Source organism: Ovis canadensis, chromosome 12, assembly GCF_042477335.2.
Source record: "Ovis canadensis isolate MfBH-ARS-UI-01 breed Bighorn chromosome 12, ARS-UI_OviCan_v2, whole genome shotgun sequence".
Classification (NCBI taxonomy): domain Eukaryota; kingdom Metazoa; phylum Chordata; class Mammalia; order Artiodactyla; family Bovidae; genus Ovis; species Ovis canadensis.
In genome coordinates this window covers 77952097-77972900 of record NC_091256.1, presented here as the reverse complement: position 1 = coordinate 77972900, position 20804 = coordinate 77952097, and the positions used below count along the sequence as shown (strand labels likewise).

The following is a 20804-nucleotide window of genomic DNA, read 5'->3' as shown; positions in this document are numbered from 1 at the left end:
GGAGTGAGGAGATGGAGATGGTAAATATACACAGCGATTAGAGGTTGTTTTGAAATCGGGGCAAAGAGAGGGAGGCAGCTGAAGGGAAATACTAGGTCCAAGGGAGAGTTTATTTTTATTTTTTAAGAGGGAAGAGAGAAGTAAATTTAAGTGCTCTTGGGAAAGAGCCAGTAAAAGTGTGAATTTCAGTACTGGAGAGGAAGAGAGGAGACTGTGGGATTTCTGAGGGGGTAGCGGCAGGGATCTAGAGCCAAGTCAGCCTTTGGAAGGCAGAGGAACTCTTCCATTCTGTGTTGTAACAGAAGGAAAGAAGAAATGGCAATAGCAGACACAGCTGATATTGTCAACTTGATGGTAGGAATTAGAAGTGGTTTCTGCAATACGCCTTCTCTTTTCCCTGTAAAACAGGAGGCAAGGGTATTGACTGAAAGTAAGAGGTGGGCTGTGATGGACTGACGTTTGTGTCCCCCAAAAATTCATATACTAAAACACTAACTCTCAGTGTGGTTGTATTTGAAGACGGGGACTTGAAGAAGTGAAACATAAATGAAGTCATAAAGGTCATAAGCCTGATCCTACCAGATTACTGTCTTTATAAAAATAAGACAGCTGAAAGCTTCCTTGCTTTTTCCGTCCATGTGTGCTCATGGAAGGGCCTCATGAAGACAAACTGGTTATCTTCAAGCCAGAAAGAGCCTTCACCAAAGCTGAATCCTGCTGGAACCTTGATCTTGGACTTTCCAGCCTCCAGACTGGTGAGAAAATAAACTCTTCTTGTTTAACCACGTAGTCTCTGGTATTTTGTTAATGGCTGCCCGAGCTAAGACAGGGGCCATCTGGCATTCGAGAAGGTGTGAGTCACTCTGAAGTAGAGACATAAGGATGCACCCCAGCCAGTATAAAGAGCTCATTTCAAGCAGTACCTGTGAATTGATAACTCCAATATTCCTGATGCCAAGAGTTTCTCCAGCTAGGGTTACCTAACTGGGTATACATACAGAATTCAGTTGAGAGGTAATACACAAAAGCAGCTAAGCTTAAAGCCTCTGGAATCAGATTGCTGCTGCTGTTGCGTCACTTCAATCGTGTCGACTCTGTGCGACCCCATAGACGGCAGCCCACCAGCCTCCCTGGTCCCTGGGATTCTCCAGGCAAGAGCACTGGAGTGGGTGCCATTTCCTTCTCCAATGCATGAAAGTGAAAAGGGAAAGTGAAGTCGCTCAGTCTGTCTGACTCTTCGCGACCCCACGGACTGCAGCCTACCTGAGTTAAAATACTGGTTTTGTATTTGCCAGCTGTGTAACTTTGGCCATGTTTATCTCACAGAGGCTCATCTTTTTCATCCGTAAAAGAGATATATAATAGGACCAAACCACCTGGGGTTGAGATAATTAAGTAAAATAACATATATAAAAACACCTGGCACGTCATCTTGTAGGTATCAAGCAGTCAGTATGTTGCGTTGCTATATGTGGACCTGAGCTTTTATTAAGCAAGAGCACTGAGAAGACATGGGCTAAGAGCAGTAATCAATATGCTGGTCAATGAAGGTCAGGCTGGATGTGAAGGAAAGTAAAGACACCGAGGGTTGGGAAACATTGGAGGTCAACAGACTGAAGGTTAGAGACCAACCAGAACAAGCACTGCTGGGAAACAAATGGTATGGTTTTAGGGAAGCAATTTAAATGGCTTCTCCCCTACATGGATTTTCCAGTATTTAATCCAATATGAAGTATGGATTCCTAATGCAGTCAGGAGATCAAGACACCATGAACTGGCAACAGAGGAGAGCCCTCCTGTCCCATTCTTAACAGTAAACACTAATGGCAGCTGCCTCTCAATTCATGCAAGGTTCCCAACTCAGACAATTCTGCTATACATTAAGAAGAGAAACTGGATATAAAGGAAATATAATCAAGGAACAACAAATATTTGTTTAGCAACTACCATGTCCTTAGGTTTAGGAAGACCAAGGTCCATAAGAAATAACCATTTGTCTACAGAATTTATAATAAAGTTTTAAGATAGAGGTGAAGATACTGACATAGAGAAGATAATAAAGTAGCATCTGTAACTACTAAAACTGGGTTTTTTTTTGTTTTTACAAGATGCTTTTGACCATGTAAAGAAAGAAAAATGAATCCTGCCTTGGGGGATCAGGAAAAATAATCAACACTTTTATTTTTCAACATTTATTCTACTGTACTTTATCGATTAGAATGTATACTTTCACAATGATTATTACTGTTTAATTCATTTTTTCTGGGAAATCATAATACATTATTACCATTTTGGTCAGATTTACTCAACAAAAGTTTCTAAGCACTGGGACTACAAAGATAGCACTGCCTCAAATCTGTTACACAGCATCAGTACCAGACATTGCTAGACATCAATACTTCCTACATATCGCACCACAAAAGAATATCCATTGCGATAAATAAAAGTCTTTTGAAAGAAGAAATGTTTCACTCATGTCAAATTTCTGCTATTTTCAAAATGAGCTAGAATCTGGTATATGAATCACAGAGTGAGAGTAAGTGAAAGTCGCTCAGTTGAGTCTGACTCTTTGCGACCCTATGGACTATACAGTCCATGGAATTCTCCAGGCCAGAACACTGGAGTGGGTAGCATTTCCCTTTTTCAGGGGATCTTCCCAACCCAGGGATTGAACCCAGGTCTCTTGCATTGTAGGCAGATTCTTTACCAGCTGAGCCATATGAATCAAACAGTTAAAGAAAATGTTATAATAATTGTTCACCATTTCCAATTTAATATTCTGGAAGCAGCTGTGTGTCATGAAAATAAAATTATTTATGGTTGACATCCAACAGCATTTTTAGCAAAAGCAAAAAAAACCTAGTATTTATGGAGTGTCTAGCATTTATCGAAAACTTAAAATCTGATAAATGAATTAGATATATGGATGGTTCTTAGGAATTATTAAACTACACAAAGTGACTTTTTCTTCCTTGGGGAGTGTATTAAGTTCTGGAGGGTGTAATTCAACATGAATTCCATAACTGAGGACAGAAACTGGTTCCAATCACGCCCAGTGGGTAAATTTTCATGAGTAGAAGAGCTATTTTTGGTTCTTACTTCATATGAGCTTACACTCTTTGGGATTTCAAATTTTGATTTTTTTTTTTAAACTTTCAAATACATAGGAGTAACTACTTTGTCTTAGGGGACTGAAATAATATAAAAACAGTCTTCCTAAAAGATTTGTACTTTATAAATCCCATAAGCTGTGGTAAGAAAGAAAGAAGGGGAAAGACTGAATGAACGCTGGCTCCACACATTGTTCAAGTTAAAAAATAGGAAATAAGCCTACATAATCTAAAACACAGTTTTCCTGCTTTTTCAAGCATACTCTAACAGATGTTTTTGGAACTGAGCTCTTACCATGAACATTGAGGTTAAAATATTTTTTGGCACTTCCAGCTGTGTTCTCAGCAATGCACACATATCTGCCGATATCTGTTATTTGACTATTTAGAACCTAAGGGGGAAAATGAAGCAATTTCAACTAAAACTTTTTAGAAAGCAGCTTGTCAATTTTGAGAATAAACAATCCATATTCTTTCTAGTTAATACCAGATAAACATAATAAAGAATTTTTATATGTAGCATGGCTGATGCTGGTTTTTATGAGGTCAATTAAATAAATATTTATAAAGATTTCTAATCAGAAAAGGCAATTTTATACATACTGGCATATTGACTAAGAAAAGTCCCAAGTCTTTCTCCCACTTCCCCATCTACATCCCTGCCCATGTGACTACATCACTGGAAATTCCTCCCATCAGGAAGTGGGATAAAGATGTAGAATTTGTGTTGGCCTTGTGATCAGCTTTGACCAGCAGAGTGTGATGGATGTGACAGTGTTCCATTTCAAACCTAAGCCTTGTGCACTTCCCCCCACTCATCTGGAAGCCTGCCACCACTCTGTGAGGAAACCAGGATTAGCCTGCTGGAAGGTGAGAGATCACATGGGAAGGGTCATCCTAGTTATTGCAACTGAGGCCCCAGAAACATGCAAGAGCCCAGCTGAGATCAGCAGAGCCACTAAATCCAACCCACAGTATGTAGACACTTGAGTAAGCCTTGCCAAGACCAGAAAATTGCCCAGTCAACCAGAAAGAAGGCTTGTGAGCCGAATAAATCCCTATTATTTTAAGCTGTTCGAAGTGGTTTTACACGGCAAGAATATAGTAGCTATGTCTTTAAATTATGCAGACATTTCTATTGATCTACATATCTTTTAGCTCTAGCCAACGGAAATATTTTAGCATTTAGCTAGAGGTTTAACGTGCATCACATAGAAAAAGTCATGATGTTTAGAAGATATTTAGAAAATTCAAGATTATTTATAAGCAGTGAATCCCATACTTTTTTTTTTTTTTTTAAGAACTCCATGAGATATGTTCTGGGTTGGATTCCCTGATGCTTAAATTCTTGGACCTACAGAACATCATTAATATGTTCAAGAAATAATTTCTTAAGTTGTGTCCTAACAAAAGAGTTGGTGTTATTTCTACAAGTGCCTATCTTTCTTTTCGGACACTTGAAAAGAAAAAAATAAGACATGCCCATTAGTACACAGTAATTCAGGATATTTATATGGTTTCTATTATTATCAACTCTTTGCCAACAGAGGACAAATTTTAATCTACATAGAACCTTACACCATCTAGAATCTTATCATCAGAAATATGCAATGAAAAGATTATAATAATTCACTTATAATTTGATGTTTAACACAGAGGCCATATTACAGTAAATTTAGGTGTATGTGTGTGAATGTACAGATGAATTCTGGAAATATCCACATAAAACTGTTAACAGTGGTCACCAGTGATAATGAGAAAAGAATGAGGAAGAATAATTGTATTTTATATCCTTTTTATGATGTGTTGTTTTTTCATAAATGGGGACTGAAGCCCACCAGGCTCCTCTGTCCATGGAATTCTCCAGGCAAGAATACTGGAGTGGGTAGCCTATCCCTTCTCCTGGGGATCTTCCTAACCCAGGCATCGAACCGGGGTCTCCTGCACTGCAGGCAGATTCTTTACCAGCTGAGCTACCAGGGAAGTCCACAAATATTTATAAACCAGTACAAATTATTTTTAAAAGCAAAACACAGTGATTATAAAATACAAACTCATAGCTATTTTTAAATTAGATTGTTTACTGTTACCTGTAGAATTCTCCCATTAGATAGAAATTTATGACGCTCATCTTCTAGCAAGGGCTGCCCATCTTTTTGCCAGGAACTCCTTGGTGTGGGACTGCCACTGAATAAACACTCCATCAGCACACTCTTGTTCACCAGCACGGTGACCTCTTCAGGGAGATCACCATTTGCTCCCTTGATAACTGGCGGCACTAATAAGTGATTGAAACAAAGAGAAAAGACAGGAAGCAAAGTCCTTTCTAAATTATTCTAGCTTTATGACAATTTTTAAAAGTTTGGGATAAGAGAGAAGCAAAAGTTGAAGAATCCATGATCCTGAAGTAACATTTTACATTAATAAATCACGGTGGTGATAAAAACTATGTAAATTTGGGTTTACTTTTTCCTTCCCCACCTATGCTGGACTCCCAAAGTTTGCTTCCCATTTAGGTTAATACTAATTATTACCTTTCTGCACCACCCTCACAGGCTCCCCTCCCCACCCTTAGGTCTCATTATAATTTTTTCTTTTAATCTCTGATCCCAGGTTGATGAGGGTGGGTACAGAAAGCAATGATGAAACCAAGTAGCTCTAACTTCAATGTTTGACTGTCTATACACCCCTCCCTCATGGTGGAAATGTCTAATGTTCTGTTTTCCATGGGCCCAAAACACCACCCCAACCACTGTTTCTCTTACTCTCATACTTAAGGACTAAATACATTTGATATGTGTTCCCACATATCCTTTCTTACCATCTCAAGGGATGGCATTTCACTACCATGGAAGGTAGTGAACCCTAGCTGACCCCTCTTGGTTTCTTGACTGCATTTTTCACCTATTCTAAGACTTGCTCCATCAATCTTGCACCTTCCTCCCATCTGCACACACACTAGAAACTAACCTGTCCCTGTCTGTTGGAGCATTTTCCTTGATCTATAAGCAAGTTCAAAACTCTCTTAAAGATATTATTTCAGACAAGCGCTTTCCTACAACTCAATTTCACGTCTTCCTGCCTCTTCAAAATCTCCTAAGAGTAGTTTATATTTTTTCCTTTTCCATCTGATTATTTGCTCAGTATACATCCTTCTGGTCTGTGGTTGAGTACTACACCATACTAAAAAAAAAATTGATCTTTTGAATTTCACCAATGATTTTTTAGTTTCAAAGCCAAATGACCTTTTTTAGTTTTCATTTCTTTAAATTTGCTTTGTTCGTGGCGATGCTTCCTATGGCCCACTTGACTTTGCACTCCAGGATGTCTGGCTCTAGAGGAATGATCACAACATCATGGTTATCTGGGTCATGAAGATCTTTTTCATACAGTTTTTCTGTGTATTCCTGCCACCTCTTCTTAATATTTTCTACTTCTGTTAGGTCCATACCATTTCTGTGCTTAATTGTGCCCATCTTTGCATGAAATATTCCCTTGGTATCTCTAATTTTCTTGAAGAGATCTCTAGTCTTTCCCATTCAATTGTTTTCCTATATCTCTTTGCACTGATCACTTAGGAAGGCTTTCTTATCTCTCTTGCTATTCTTTGGAACTCTGCATTCAAATGGGTATATATTTCCTTTTTTCCTTTGCCTTCAGGTTTTCATCTTTTCTCAGCTATCTGTAAGGCCTCCTCAGACAACCATTTTGCATTTTGTATGTCTTTTTATTGGGGATGGTTGATCCACAAACCTCCATCCATAGTTCTTCAGGCACTCTGTCTATCAGACCTAATCCCTTTAATCTAATTGTCACTTCCACTGTATAATTGTAAGGGATTTGATTTAGGTCTGCCAAAGAATTGATGCTTTTGAACTGTGGTGTTGGAGAAGACTCTTGAGAGTCCCTTGGACTGCAAGGAGATCCAACCAACCCATTCTGAAGGAGATCAGCCCTGGGATTTCTTTGGAAGGAATGATGCTAAAGCTGAAACTCCAGTACTTTGGCCAACTCATGCGAAGAGCTGACTCATTGGAAAAGACTTTGATGCTGGGAGGGATTGGGGGCAGGAGGAGAAGGGGACAACAGAGGATGAGATGGCTGGATGGCATCACTGACTGATGGACGTGAGTCTGAGTGAACTCCAGGAGTTGGTGATGGACAGGGAGGCCTGGCATGCTGCGATTCATGGGGTCACAAAGAGTCGGACACGACTGAGCGACTGAACTGTATGAAGGGTGTAGTGGTTTTCCCTACTTTCTTCAATTTAAGTCCAAATTTTGCAATAAGGAGTTCATGATCTGAGCCATAGTGAGCTCCTGGGAATTCCAGCTGAGCTATCTTAAACCTTAAAAAATGATGCTGTGAAAGTGCTACAGTCAATATGCCAGCAAATTTGGAAAACTCAGCAATGGCCACAGGACTGGAAAAGGTCAGTTTTCATTCCAATCACAAAGAAACGCAATGCCAAAGAAAGTTCAAACTACCTCACAATTGAACTCAACTCACATGCTAGCAAAGTAATGCTCAAAATTCTCCAAGCTAGGATTCAACAGTATATGAACCAAGAACATCCAGTTGTTCAAGCTGTATTTAGAAGAGGCAGAAGAGCCAGAGATCAAATTGCCAACATCCATTGGATCATCGAAAAAACAAGAAAGTTCCAGAAAAAACATCTATTTCTGCTTTATTGACTACACCAAAGCCTTTGACTGTATGGATCACAACAAACTATGGAAAATTCTTAAACGGATGGAAATACCAGAACTCCTTACCTGCCTCTTGAGAAATCTGTATGCAGATCAAGAAGCAACAGTTAGAACCCGACAAAGAACAATGAATTGTTTCCAAATTGGGAAAGGAGTACGTCAAGGCTGTATACTGTCACCCTGTTTATTTAACTTATATGCAGAGTTGATCAGGTGAAATGCCGGGCTGGATGAAGCACAAGCTGGAATCAAGAGTGCTGAGAGAAATATCAATAACCTCAGATACACAGGTGACACCACCCTTATGGCAGAAAGTGAAGAAGGACTAAAGAGCCTCTTGATGAAAGTGAAAGAGGAGAGTGAAAAAGTTGGCTTAAAACTCAACATTCAAAAAGTGAAGATCATGGCATTTGGTCCCATCACTTCATGGCAAACAGATGGGGAAACAGTGACAGACTTTCTTTTCTTGGGCTCCAAAATCACTCCAGATGGTGACTATAGCCATTAAATAAAAAGACACCTGCTCCTTGAAAGAAAAGCTATGACTAACCTAGACAGCATATTAAAAATCAGAGAGATTACTTTGCTGACAAAGGTCCGTCTAGGCAAAACTATGGTTTTTCCAGTAGTCATGTATGAATGTGAGAGTTGGACTATGAAGAAAGCTGAGTGCCTTAGAATTGATACTTTGGAACTGTGGTACTGGAGAAGACTCTTGAAAGTCCCTTGGACTACAAGGAGATCCAACCAGTCCATCCTAAAGGAAATCAGTCCTGAATACTCATTGGAAGGACTGATGTTGAAGCTGAATCTCCAATACTTTGGTCACCTGATGCAAAGAACTGACTCATTGGGAGAGACCCTGATGTGGGGAAAGATTGAAGGCAGGAGGAGAAGGGGACAACAGAGGATGAGATGGTTGAATGGCATCACAGACTTGATGGACATGAGTTTGTACAAGCTCCGGGAGTGGGTGATGGACAGGGAAGCCTGGTATGCTGCAGTCCATGGGGTCGCAGAGTCGGACATGACTGAGCAACTGAACTGAACTGAAATTTGCTTTAGCATTCCATACTAAACCCACTTCTGGATAACCTTTTCTATGCCTTGGATTCTATGACTTCGTAGATTTCATAAACTCCTCAGATTGGTCCTCCTCTAATCTACTTTCTTTGTCCTGTCTCCTACTTGTAAATGATGCTACAATGATCTTCTTGATCTTCCACTCTATCTATAACACTTTCTGTTGAAAAATCTAATGCCTCTGAATATCACTTGTTGGTGTACAACTTTCAAACCTATATCCTCAGTTCAATTCTCCCTCCTGTGTTGTAGTTCCATATTTCCAACGTCTCTTTCAACATCTTCCTGAGTATCTTGGTACCATGCTAAATTCAACATATCCAAAACAATGCTGATTTCATTCTTCTCGAGTCATGTTGTTTTCCTAAATCTTCTCTTTTTATTACTCTTTCTGTAATTTTCTCAATCACACAGGACAAAAATCTGTTTCATCTTATACTCTCAGATAAGTGCCTACCGCTTCATATAGTCTAATCACTTCCTCTATAAAAACTATCATACCAACTGATTCCTATACATTCCCACGGCTACTTCTCCAGCTTAGCTCCTTCTAATGAAAACATCTACTTTTTTCCTGCTTCTTCTACCATCCCCTCTCTTTCCCCTTAAAGGTACAATACTTCTACTCTCAGTCCATGCATTCATAACATGTCCATGGTCCAAGGGTGGACATATAAATTATGCCTTATCAGTGAGGCCTCTTGGCCTCTGTAATTGGTTCAGATATGGATATGTGACTCATGCTTGGCCAATTAAAGCCACAGAAATCCAATTTTAGGATTTCAGTTGTAAATACTGGGAAAGAAAAGCAAGCCAGGAGAAAGTTCAGTGGATCGCTTCTGAATCACAGAAGTTAGACATGATTGCAGCCTGGGAGTTTTCAGGTTCATGGATCAGTGATTCTCTCTCTCTCTCTTTTTTAATTTAAGCCAGTTTCTTATTTGATAGTTCAGGCATACTAACTAAGGTGTTCTCAATTTGTATACGACAACTCCCTGGGAGAATTATCAGTTTCTGCTTATGTCTCTAAAATGCTGAGTGCAACGTCATGCAAACATTAGTCCCTCAAAAAACTTTTGAGAGAAAGAATGCATCATAAGCAAAAAACAAACTCACAGAGTACACGGACATCATACTGAAGGGAATCTTCTCCAGCCTCATTCACAGCCACACACACGTATCTCCCAGCATCTTCTACTTTAGCCCGAGGAATTTGTAACACTCGCCCTCCTGAAAACAGATCCCAATACATACGTTTACTTCTCTAAATCTTACAGTGAAAGTGGTCATAAACAGAGATATAACTTTTCAGGTCTAATGACTTCCTCACATTTTCTTTTAAGGCTCTCCATCCAGTGTTCCACTGTTAACCCCACATACCACATTTATACCATACAGTGCATTACTGAAAAGTGACCCAGCATATAAATGAGACCTCCTGAGAACTAAAGAGCTTGTGTAGATTTTCCTATAGGGAGCAATGTTGCTCTATGCCCTGCTCATGTTCCATGTGGAATGCTGTTATGTGGTGACTTCTTGCTTTTACATAAAATTCTAAACACATGTGAGAGGAGCCCAGCAGGTCACAAAGAGTCAGACATGACGTACTGACTATACAGTAACAAACAACAACAACAAAAGAAGTTTACACTGTTGGAGACAAGTACTGATTTGAGCAAATAATAGCCAAGGATATAAAAGGTATAAAGTATACCATTATACATATGATTTTGAAAGAATAATATATTTTCAAACTTTTCATGATGGTGTAATTTCAAACAGAGAAAAGTCACAATATTTATATAAAATTTTATCTATATTTATCAAGTATTTATATTTCAATCCATTAGTTTGATCTCTGTCATATATATGTACATATTAACTTTTATTTATATATATATAAATATATAATACTCTCAAATGATTTAGAAAAAGATTACATATATATATTAAAATTTGAGAGCAAATTGTTAACATGTTTCATCTTTACCCCTAAATACTCACAAATCTATATTTCATAAAACAAGGATAATCCCTATATAATGATAGCATCCAGTCCCATCACTTCATGGCAAATAGATGTGGAAACAGTGGCTGACTTTATTTTTCTGGGCTCCAAAATACTGCAGATGGTGACTGCAGCCATGAAATTAAAAGACGCTTACTCTTTGGAAGAAAAGTTACGACCAACCTAGACAGCATATTAAAAAGCAGAGATATTACTTTGCAAACAAAGGTCCATCTAGCCAAGGCTATGGTTTTTCCAGTGGTCATGTATTGATGTGAGAGTTGGACTATAAAGAAAGCTGAGCACTAAAGAATTGATGCTTTTGTTGGAGAAGACTCTTGAGAGTCCCTTGGACTGCAAGGAGATCCAACCAGTCCATCCTAAAGAAGAACAGTCCTGTGTGTTCATTGGAAGGACTGTTGTTGAAGCTGAAACTCCCATACTTTGGCTACCTGATGCGAAGAGCTGACTCATTTGAAAAGACCCTGATGCTGGGAAAGATTGAGGGCAGGAGAAGGGGACAACAGAGGATGAGATGGTTGGATAGCATCACTGACTCGATGGACATGGGTTTGGGTGAACTCTGGGAGTTGGTGATGGACAGGGAGGCTTTGTGTGCTGCGGTTCATGGGATCACAAAGAGTCAGACACGAACTGAGTGACTGAACTGAACTGAATGATAGTATAATGATCAATATGTAGAATCAAGAAGAAAACTACTATTGAACCAGAGTCCATATTAAAATTTCATTATTATTATATTGTCTTTTATATCTATTTTTTTCCTAAGCTCAGATCCAATATAGGATCACATACTATATCTGGTCATCATTTCTATTTAGTCTCTTTTTTTAATCCAAGATTCTTTTATTTAATTGAGATGAAGTTTACATACAGTGGAAGGCACTGGACTTTAAATGTATAGTTTGATAAATTTTGACAAGCCTATTTGAATGTTTGCTAAAAGTAAACAGAAGCCTTGAAAATATTATTATTCCACAATTTAAACATCTCTTTTTCCATCATAAACTATGTAATAACTGAAATATCTGAAACTAATAATCTTTATGATTGATTTATGAGAAATGCATTTAATAACTAAGTAGTAACTATCTGCAAATATACTTTAGAATTTATCATTAATAATGTATAGAAACAGAGCTGATTATTTCATCTCACTATATAGAAAAATGGAGGCACTTGGAGCCAAAAGACTTTAACTTGATAGAATGATTCCATAGTAGATTTGAAAATTAAAGGTGTTCTATCCTATGTCAAATTTTCAGCCTAGACTCTCCTAGCTTGAAGGTACATAGATATCAGTGGCCATAAAATCAATCAATTCTACTGGTCTTATGGAGAAGGGAAAGGCTACCCACTCCAGTATTCTGGCCTGGAGAATTCTATGGACTGTATAGTCCATGGGGTCACAAAGAGTCGGACACGAGTGAGTGACTTTCACTTCACTTCAGTAAATGGAAAGCACATCTGACAGAGATTCAGATTTTCACCCTCTTCCTAACTGTGTTTACCTGGCAAAATCAGTACTCTCTCACTTGAGGTCAGAGGGTGGCCATCTTTATACCATGTCAGTGTAGGAGCAGGGGCAGCGTTAGTCTCACAATAGAGAGAGATGGGATTGTTGATGATCACGTCCTTGGCTTCACCTCTCCTGCCAGTGTCCACCATGTTTCCTATTTCCCAGAGCTTCTGAAAACTTGGAGGAACTACGGAGCAAAGACATGAAATTTTGGATTCATGTAAATGACAGTGTCAATCCATTAAAGAAAGATCTTGGCTGGTATTTTCACAAGAGTGATTTGTACGTGTAATAAATTAGACAATATGAAAATATTTTCAAGTACTTACACACCTACCAACTCAGCCCATAGCTAAAATAAAAAGTAGCAGACGGAAGTCAGAGCTGGTTCTCCAGCGGAAAAGCAAGAGTATGGAGCTCAGAATGTTGTGCTCATGTTCTGCTCTCCATTCCTGTTCAAAGGATCTAGCACTTAGAAGATAGACTGTCCTTAGGAAGGACCTACTCTTAATATAATAAACATGGCTAAAGAATATGATTATAGCAGGGAAAACTAATTTTGAGAAACCATTAGAAAATATTGGCTCAATAGAGCATTTCCCAGTGGTTTGTCTTATTAAGAAAGCCAAAGAAGATATGTAGCCAAGATTAAAAAGTGTATTAACAAAAATAAAGGGACATTCTCAAAGTTTTCTGGGTGAGAACTATGAACTAAGAAAATAATTTATCTTATTTAGTATTCAGCACAATTCTACAAGGCGTTAATTTTAAAAGTAAAGGAAAAGGGGCTTAAAATATGTAGGAAACTCACCAAGTCACAAAGCTTGAAGGAGCCTAAGTCATCAGATTCCAAGTCTTACTACTTCAAAATCTGATATAATGTTACTCTGGCTTTCTGATAAACTTTACAATATAATGTTAGGGGAAAGCTAATGTAACAGAGAAGTATGTATTGGGTGATCCCAATTTATAAATAACATACACATTTACAAAAATATATCAAAAGGAAATACACAAAAATAACAGAAGTAACCCTGAATGACAGGATTATTTTCTGCTTTGTTATTTTTTTGAGTCCAAGTTTTCAGTAATGACTTTATATTATTGTCAACAGAAAAAAAATATTAAAGCAAACTAAGGCAAATCTCTTTGTCATTGCTTTGCCAAATCATATAAATGAAATTGTATTTAATAAGCGTATTAGTATTACCTTGTATATTCACATCAAAATCCAGCTCATCTTCACCTGCAACATTAGATGCTACACACGTGTATCGTCCAGTGTCTGATATTTGAGTCTCCTTGATTTGAAGTGTGTGTCCACTGGCAGCAATAGTAACATGATCATCTGATTTAAGGGGCTGTAATTCAATTATAATAATGTTATCATTAAGTACTCCAATAAATCCTCTAGGGGGCCATACAGTTGAGAGTTTTTATGATTCTTTAATAAAAATTAAAATGTAGGTCAAATAGAAATACTCAAAACAACAATAACAATTTACTTTGAATAAGCTGATTGTTTTTGAGCAATCATGTCTTTATTTACCGAAAATTACAGTTCATGTAGTTTATATCTGTGCTAGGTATTTCTGGGTGGTACATTTATAAACTATTTATGATGAAAAATGTTCTTAATGTATCATATCTATGTTGGAAAAAAATTACTTCAGCTGATCCCACATTGTAGTTAAGCAACTCTTATTATTTTGTAGCAAATGCTAGAGTTTTTTAAAGAAAGACTGAAGACATTAGCATAGCCTGATTAGATTTAAAAATCACTATTGCTCATTCAGAAACATCTTTACTTAATTAATGAAAAAATTTAACCTTGAGATATTTATATTATGAGGTTTTATTGATAACATTAGCTACATTTAATAGGACATTTCTCATCTTTTAAACATTCTGTATATACTAAATTCCCTCTTATTTCTTGAAAATTTTAGTTCTTGGCTCACTGTTACTCCTTCTAATGATTTTTCTCATAATTCTTGGTGGTTTCAAACCCCACATAGACAGCCAATGCTTTGTGCTCTCAGCTCCTTGAATTTTTTTTTTTTGTCCCAACACTCTCTCGGTCACTCAATAGGAGAGTTATACCTAGAACTTGATAATTATCAATAATCACACCTCTTCATAATCTCAGTTTCAAGTTCTCACCTTCTGACACCACCTCTTAACTTTCTAACTCATTTTCTCTAGCATACCAACTCCCATAATTTTTTGTTGCCACAGGAGGACCCAAAGTTCACTGAACTTGCAATCTTTTCATGATCCCTCACTCTCCTCATGATTCAGAGAAAGTCTATTATGGCAATCACTCCTTGCATAAACTTGCATTAAAAAAGGAATCAACTCCTTTCACCTTCTCTCTTTATTTGCCTAGCAAAACCCTAACCTTGATTGATACAAGTCTCTGCCCATTCTCTACATCCCTGGGTCTACTCCAGAAAGTGTCCTCTCTCTTGTGCGTCGTCATCAGTTGCTTTGTGCCCACTGGATGATTTCAGTCAGCATACAACAGTATAATTTCTGCATGAAAAACACTTCATTAGACTGCAGCCTAACTCCATATTTTTCCATTGTCTTTTATGGCCAGTGACTTTAAAAAGTTTTCTACATTTTCTGTCTCCATTTCTCTCCATCATTTCTTGAATCCTGCAATAAGATTTTTATCATTTCTACTTGACTGAAACGATATTGTCAAGGTCATCAGTGACATCCGTGTTTCTCAATTTAATGGTCAGTTTCTCAGTCTTTATTTTACTTGATCAGTGGTATTTAACACAGTTTAACCTGCCTTAATTTTGACAACTGTATTTCCTTATCTTTTGGGACATTTCACTCCCTGCCCCACAACCTCTAAATGGAGGAGCTCCCCAGGGCTTAATCCTTGGACCTCTTCTCTTTCCACCTAATCTCACTCTCCCAGAGACCTCATGCAAAATTTTTGACTTCTCTCTTTCCCTCACATCCTGCTATCACCTTCATCCAAGCAACCAACTTCTATCTCTTGGACAATGGCAATTAATTCATTTCTGGACTTCCTCTTTCTTCAACCAGTAAAGAAGCCAATGCAATCTTTTAAAAATCTTTTAAGTCAGATCATTTCACTCCTGTGTTCAAAATTTTCCAGCGGCTTTCCATTAGTATGAGGCCAATAGATCTGTAAGCATTATAATCTGTGTGTGTGCTGTCACTCAGCCCTGTCTGCCTCTTTGCGACCCCACGGACTGTAGCCCGCCAGGCTCCTCTGTCCATGGGATTCTCCAGGCAAGAATACTGGAGTTGGGTTGCAATTTCCTTCTCCAAGGGATCTTCCCAACCCAGGGACTGAACCTGCATCTCCTGCATTGACAGGCAGATTCTTTACCAGTGTGCCACCTTAGCTCTAAGTATGATCCGACCCTCCGTTAATCTTTTGCTCTCACCTTCCTTTCTGTTTCCATCGATCGCTGCACTGCAGCCAAATGCCTCAGGCCCTCTGTCCCTTGCCAGTCTCTCTAGAATACTTTCCTCTCAGATATCTTATGTCTGCTTCCTTCAATTTCTTTGAGTTCAGCTTAAATATCACCTTCTCAGTGAGGTCTTCCCTAGATAAATAGGAGATCATACTCCTCATACTTCCTATTCTTTCTGACTCAGTTTTCTCTATAACATTCACCCTTAAGCACTGTGTGTTTTACTTTTTTGTTGAGTTTCCTCCCTACCCAGGAAACTCCACAAAAGCAAAGGTTTTTTTTTTTTTTTTTGGTCTCTTTCCTTCATAGTGGTATCGCCTGGATCTAAAATAGTGTTTGGCAAATACTATATGCTCAATAAATAATTTGGGATGCAATGAACCATTATTAACATCACATATAAAAATAGTATAATTTAAACTTTCCATGTCAAAGAAAAATTTCAGAACATGAATAAACAAACACATAGATTCTATCAAAACTTATTGTGGTTAATGTTGCTGATAATTTTGGTGGCTTTTCTCAAAAACACTGTTTTATTCAAGCAGTGTTGCTTATCTGAGAAATGAACTAGCAGAAGAAATGATGTGGAAGATAAACCAAACCCAGTATTTTTTGTACACATTTTAGGGGACCAATTGCAAATCCTAAAAAATTTAGCAGTTTAACTAAAGCATCATAATAGGATCAGTTTCCATCTGGATGTGAAACTAGTTTAACTGTTCCATTATGAAACTTAAGAAAAACTGCCCTATTCCTAGTAAAATGAAAGATTTTGTCAAATTTTTATGTGTATATATGTATACGTGTGCATGTGTATAAAATGCAAGGAACAAAAGGTTTGAGGTAACATTAAAAATAAAATAATAATATTTCAAAAGAGAAAGGAATTATTTGATTCCAAGCAAACTCATATAGAATTGATATTGTTCATAAAGTGTGTTTGTAGTCAGAAATGAAACTTTAAACAGAACATGGTGGGAGTTCCATATTTTTCCTTTTGCAATGGCTTCCAGATGAAATTTGCTTATTTTATAAGAGATGATTTTTTTTCTGGTCGCCAAGATTGCAAAATCCATCTGTGATATGAAAAAATAAATCTCCATCTTTCTGCATCTTAAATTATGACTCTGACCTGAACATCTACAATTGGAATTTGACTATTTGGTTGATTATGTGTAAAACAGGACAAACATCAGCTTAGTTATGTCATATCTGTATTAAGCAGTGTTAACAGTAGCTTAAAAAAAAATCTACTTTGATCTTAAAACACTAGCACATGTTTTTAAAACATGCATAGAAGTAAGTAAGTTGAATGAGATATAGTGTGTGGTCTGAAAGTCAGATTACATAATTGAAGGATGTGTCTTTCCATGGCCCCAGTTACTTGTACTGGGCACTTTATCATCACAGTTAGCTTTTTTCCTTCATCTTGAAATGTTAGGAATATTACCCTTTTGAAAAAGAGTTAAAAATGTTTAGAGAAAGTTCTGAATAAACTTAGTACCTGTGTTATACCAATCATTCTAATCTGACTCAACACTTTTTGTGTTTCTTCTCCACAAAGTTTGAAAAAACCACAGAGCACAAAAACCATTCACCAGTGGGAAGGTGGCTGGATTTTCAAAGACAGTTGCCAGTGTATAGTAAAACAGTCCTTCAAACTTTTTAGTGATGAAATAATATTAAAATTGTTGAATATGGTTCAATTTGTGTGTGTCTGTATACTCTAGGAGCATGGGATTGTTCTAATTTTAAGGTCACATTGATTCTCTGAGTTACCTGTGTCTGGGTGTTTTGTTTTTTTAATTTAATTGACAATTTTAGTCTATTAAAAAACATCAACAAAAGAAAAAAACTTGACTGGCCTGTCCATCCTTGTACCAGCTGAGGGATGCAGAAGGAATCGCATAGGCTTCACACTCCAAGGTCAGCGTGTTGTTTACCTTGATCTTCACTTCTCTAGGGGAAAGACCTGGCCCCAAGAGGTCTCCTTTATTGATTATGGGTGGAACTGCACACACACAAGTATTAAAATATTAAACATTAGTTCTTTTACTTTTTAAAAATTTTTTCTATTTTAATTTTTTTTATAATGTTGTGCAACCATTAGCACAATCTAATCTTTTAGTTTGGTCATGCCACATAGCCTGTGGGATCTTAGTTCCCTGGCCAGGGGTTGAACCCATGACCCCTGCAGTGGAAGCCTGGAGTCTTAACCACTGGACTGACACAGAGGTCCCAAACATTAGTTCTTAAATTGGAATGTCATGTAAATCACAATGAGAACCACTTAAGAAAACAAGGAAATAACTTAGGCACTTGCTATGCTCTCCTTTCATCAAGGACCCAACTGAGCATTTTATGAAATGGCAGTGTTCGGACATAGAATGTGGAGAAAATTTTCTTTCTTCCCTCATCACTATAATGCTGCCAGTGAGGTTAACATGCTTCACAGAACAGTTAGTTTAGTTTGTTCTGGGTCCCCAAACACAGCCTGAGTATAACCCATAAAATGCATTTTATTAGTTCCTAAGGGGAATTATTCAATGAACAAAAGATAATTTAAAAGACGCTTTTCCTTTTTTTTAAAAAAAAACTTTAATTGTACTCCTTATTAACAGTACTATTCTTTTTTTAAAAAATAAATCACTGTACAGTGGATCAGCCCAAAGTCACTGACAAACTCATCTGAGGCTGCTGAATAAAGCATGCATATTTAAGGAACAGTTTTGAACATGAAAGTACTTCTACACAGCAAAATTCAGAAGAGGGCAATTCACAAGAAAAAAAAAAGAAGAACTTAAGAAAGTGCTACTGACAAGTTCTCCAAAATGTCAGTGACCAGATTCAGTGGGCTTTTCACATCTTGAAGCAATTGAGGTCATGGGCACAATGTTTAATTCAACTTCCATCTTAATGAAGAGAGTTGCATAAACGATCAACTTTAATGATGAATATAAATAATTATGAATCCAGAATGGAAAACAGAATTGAAACAGTTAAAAACCTGGAGAAAACTTGGAACATAGTGTTCTTTCAGAACTTACTGTAGACCTTCACTTCATAATGCTTTATCATCTCCCCTGCCTCATTAGTGGCTACACAAGCGTATCTCCCAGCATCGTCCTCCTGTGCATTTAGGATCTGCAGAGTCCTGCCTCCTGAAAAGCAACAGAACACCAAAGAACTTCTGAAGTCACATTGGCAGTGGGGTTTGCACAAACCACAATATAGATGGACAAAATACAATATAGATTGGTTGAGTCCTCAGCGGTCTGCTGTGGTAATGACTCTTCATGCTCATTCTGACCCTTCCCTGCCTCTTTGCACACACTGTAACTAAGGTTTTTTCTTTTTTTAGCATTTTTAAAATTAATTATTTTAATTGGAGGCTAACTACTTTATAATATTGTGGTGGTTTTTTGCCATACATCGACATGAATCAGTCATGGGTGTACATGTGTCTTTACAAACAGGTCTTCTGCCTTAATTATCTTCTTCCTCTCATCTACCTGGCCTATCAGTAAAGACTGATTTTGCTAAAACAGCTTATTAAAACATTTTTTTTTAAATTTATTTGCTGTGCTGGCTCTTACTTGCTGCATGTGAACTCTTAGTAGCAGCATGTGGGATCTAATTCCTTCAGGAGGAATCAAACCTGGGCCTCCTGCATTGCGATTATGGAGTCAGGAACTGGACCACCAGGAAAGTTCCTAAACACAGTTTTTTATTATAATTTTTCTTCCTAAAAATTTTCAATGATTTTCAATTGACTGAAGTATAAAGTCAAAACTCTTAAATCTAGGCATTCAAAACAAGACTCCAACATTCCTTTCTGATCTCTGTCCTGCCTGCCCTCCTCCCTGACATATATACCTGTGAACACAATCTACTGAAGAGGGAGGTAAGGAGTATGTTTATTATTGCCTGCATGTAGACAGGGCATTCTTACCTTGTACTTCTCCCACACTCGTCATTCTGATGGATCTGAAATCTCCCCTAACTCATTTCCAACCAACAAAGTTCTATAACTTTCTGAAAGGTTTGTTTCAAGTTCTGGCTATAACAAACCATTTCATGGCCACTTCAGCCTATGGTGGCCATTCCTTTTTTCATTATTATAAAACTTGTCACTACTTCATTTATTATGCTCTATGACTACTGATAAAAAAAATCATCCTGTAAATGCCTGCCAATGCAAGAGATGTAGGTTCAATCCCTGGGATGGGGAGATTCCCTGGAGAAGGAAATGGAAGCCCACTCCAGTATTCTTACTTAGGAAGTCCATGGACAGAGGAGCTTGGTGGGCCACAGTACATACATATTTCCAAGTATTAATGAGGAATAACAAACTCTGTCAATCTAAATACTAACCTTCAAGGTTCAATTCAACAAGAAGTGAATTTCTACCCTTTTTGGTATTCAACATTATATTTAAGCAATTAATCACTCTGTAGTATTTATTTATTTGCCTTTTATTTACTTTATTGGTCTTTCAAAAAGAAATTTTACTACCCTAGATTACAAGATTTAGAGATAAAATTAAAAAATTAGATAGCAATAGTACAACACCATGAACAATGCAAGTGTTTATATGAAAATAGCAATGATTCTGTTTTTTATAAAAGTAGGTGGTACAAACACATCTTGGGTATCTGAAGTAAGCTAGTTACCTGGAAGAATACGGATATTTCGGTTGGATTCTAAAGGAGTTCCATTCTTAAACCAGGTGATGGTGGCTGGGGGATATGAATAAGCTTCGCAGACTAAAGACGTGGGGCTGTTAAGGATAACAGTGACGTCTTCAGGGTTGCCATCGCCATCAACACCAGCAATTATAGGAGATACTGAAAAAGATTTAAAATTTAATCCAAGAAATAGACTCAG

At 37.5% G+C, this 20804-nt stretch overlaps 1 protein-coding gene across 1 annotated transcript in view; it reads right to left on the bottom strand.

The window, feature by feature from the left end:
• HMCN1 (hemicentin 1) overlaps nucleotides 1–20804 on the bottom strand; it is a 543718-nt gene that overhangs the window by 138728 nt on the left and 384186 nt on the right. Inside the window, exons 50-57 of the mRNA XM_069546297.1 lie at nucleotides 20591–20764; nucleotides 18965–19078; nucleotides 17783–17928; nucleotides 13661–13811; nucleotides 12443–12637; nucleotides 10019–10132; nucleotides 5201–5388; nucleotides 3406–3502 (exon numbers count right to left, since the gene is read on the bottom strand). Of these exons, the coding sequence (XP_069402398.1) occupies nucleotides 3406–3502; nucleotides 5201–5388; nucleotides 10019–10132; nucleotides 12443–12637; nucleotides 13661–13811; nucleotides 17783–17928; nucleotides 18965–19078; nucleotides 20591–20764 (1179 nt within the window). The remainder of the gene's footprint in view (nucleotides 1–3405; nucleotides 3503–5200; nucleotides 5389–10018; nucleotides 10133–12442; nucleotides 12638–13660; nucleotides 13812–17782; nucleotides 17929–18964; nucleotides 19079–20590; nucleotides 20765–20804) is intronic.